The sequence below is a fragment of the Atta cephalotes genome (assembly GCF_000143395.1).
Source record: "Atta cephalotes unplaced genomic scaffold scaffold00018, whole genome shotgun sequence".
Taxonomy (NCBI): Eukaryota; Metazoa; Arthropoda; class Insecta; order Hymenoptera; family Formicidae; genus Atta; species Atta cephalotes.
Window position 1 is genome coordinate 3,158,810 of NW_012130082.1, and position 2,517 is coordinate 3,161,326.

At 31.4% G+C, this 2,517-nt stretch overlaps 1 protein-coding gene across 1 annotated transcript in view; it reads left to right on the forward strand.

Moving 5' to 3' along the window:
• The window catches only part of LOC105618892 (transmembrane protease serine 9-like), a 42,247-nt gene extending 40,351 nt beyond the window's left edge, over window positions 1-1,896 (forward strand). The window contains exon 7 of the mRNA XM_012200422.1: window positions 1,726-1,896. Within this exon, the coding sequence (XP_012055812.1) occupies window positions 1,726-1,896 (171 nt within the window). The remainder of the gene's footprint in view (window positions 1-1,725) is intronic.
• The last annotated feature ends 621 nt before the right edge of the window (window positions 1,897-2,517 follow it).

The window sequence follows — 2,517 nt, forward strand, 5'->3', positions numbered from 1 at the left end:
GTATATATATATATATATATATATATAAGAACAAAAAAGATATTTTTAATACAAAAGTTTATATTTAAGTTAAGAATAAAGGAATAAAACAATTAACATTCAATAATTATTACATCAAATACATTTTTCTTGTTTCATGTACGAGAAAAAATCATTTTTTTAATAATTAGAGAAATTCATTAAAATAATTTTGTAAATTTTTCTGAAAAAGATTAATATATGGGAAAAATTAATATGTGAATTGAAGACAATCATTCAAATATTACTAATGCGTATGCGCGTATTAAACTTATCTAAATATTATTCTCTTCCTTTTACATTATAAAAAATAGATATATACATTATATGTCATGATTATTTATGAGTGAATGATTTTCTTTCCTTAATGTTTTCCTTTTCTATTCTCTTGTTCTACATCCTTCTTAACGGAAATGAGATACATCATCTCCAACACACGAGTACTAAATTCATGTTGTTAATTGAGCAGTTAATTCAGTAAAGGCAATTCCACTGCGACATTACCAAGTCGATGTCTATCGGAACAAAATGAGAATACCACCCCCGATCTTGTTCTCGATAAGTTTCGCCGCGTTTCTACCGCATCCTTATCAGCAATTTATATTTCCTCTAGACGAAGATATTCTCAAGAAAACAATCGAAAACGGACGTATTGCTTCGAGATATATCAAGAAAGAACGAAGTCTCGAAAGTACAATTTTGCTGAAGGCTCCGATGGGAATTGAGATGTGCTAGATTTCCTGTTTACCTCGTTTGCGCGAAAACTACGACTGGCAACTATAAAAATTGATTTCAGGATATATTGGATGTAACGCGAATCGCACTTGAAGAATGTTATATACAATTTAGCACGTCAAAAGATGATCAATTATTTCTTTAATAATATCAGGTATCTTTTTAATAATTATTCGAGAGAAATTTCGATATGTAATATGATCATTTTTTAAAATTTAACCTTGTTTTAAAACTTAGTAAATAAGTTAAAATTATACGAGGTAATACCAGTAGCACAACCTGAAAGGGGGTGATTCTACATGAAACAATAAGCAAAAGCATAGAATAAAATTTTTTTATATGAAATAAATAAAAAATGCAAGCCATAAACTGACAATAACTTGCATTTTTTACTTATTTTATTTCTTTGAAGCTTTATTATTAGAGATATATGTGTTATTATTAGAGATTTTTATTATTAGAGATATATTTGTTTTTTATATGAAGTTTTCAGGAAAATTGATCCTTTTCTGGTTGTACAATTTCCAGAATATTCTGTATCCAATGTTCAATAATAGAAACATTTTAACGAACTAAAATTCTCTACAAAAAAAATGTTGTTTCTCTTCAATCTCGCGAATCAACATTTTTTAATTATAAACAATTAAATATTAATTTTTTCTTGTAATTTTCTATAAGATGAAGAAAGAGCTTAACATATAAATTCTTTAGATTATTGAAACAATATTAATATACTCTACGAAATACCGATGACAATAAATGGAGTGCTGTTAAAAGCCTGTTTCCATCTTGAGAATTCCCAGCGACGAGATTTACGATCCGGATCCGCGTGGAACGATACCGAAACCCATTGTGATGGATATTCCCACAACCCTGCAATCCGTATTAGAGCAAGTGGAATTTGCACCGCATCGTTTACCATAACCACGGTAGCTTACAGGACGATTGCAAGCCTCCTATATTTTGTTCCAGGCTGACAGCGGCGGGCCCCTGATGGTTGGAAGTTACCCAGCCGAGCCTTTGATGGTCATCGGAGTAGTTTCAACCGGTATTGGCTGTAGCAGATCACGACTTCCTGGCATTTACGTGAGAGTTTCCGATTACATCCCTTGGATCACGCAAGAAGCACAATCTGGTCGATAAACTTTAATGCGAAACAAAATGCGAATTTCTGTTTTGCTGTTTTAATTCTAATTAATAGCGAACTCGGTTGCATGTATAATAAGGCGCATTAATGTGATTGGGACAATTTATCCAAGTTAGTAATCCTTTTAGTTTATATATCATAATTCATTAATATAAATAGAGAAAAAAAATCAGCAAGTCAGTTAGCTGATAATTAGATTATTAAATTTGTTACATGATAGCGTTACCAATATTTTATTATACTCATAAAATATGGCGAAAAAATTTTTACGAATAAGGACGAATTTTAATGCTTTTAAACAATGCGAAAATGCAAAAAATAAATAATATTCTTCTTTTTTTAAGTACCATACGCTGTCGCGTAGGTGCCTTCCTCTTATATACCTATGCACGCACAATGGCTGATTTACATCGTGCATTTAGACCGCGGCCTATACAATAGGTATCCTTGTTTATCCTGTAGGTTAAATAAAGACTGTTATATAGATCATTAAGCTCACGGTGTAAACGCAGCCACTGATCATACATGAGGTGTATGGAGACATACGAGGTGTCTAAGTAGTATGATCGACAAAAATAAGAGAGAGAGAGAGAGAGAGAGAGAGAGAGAGAGAGAGA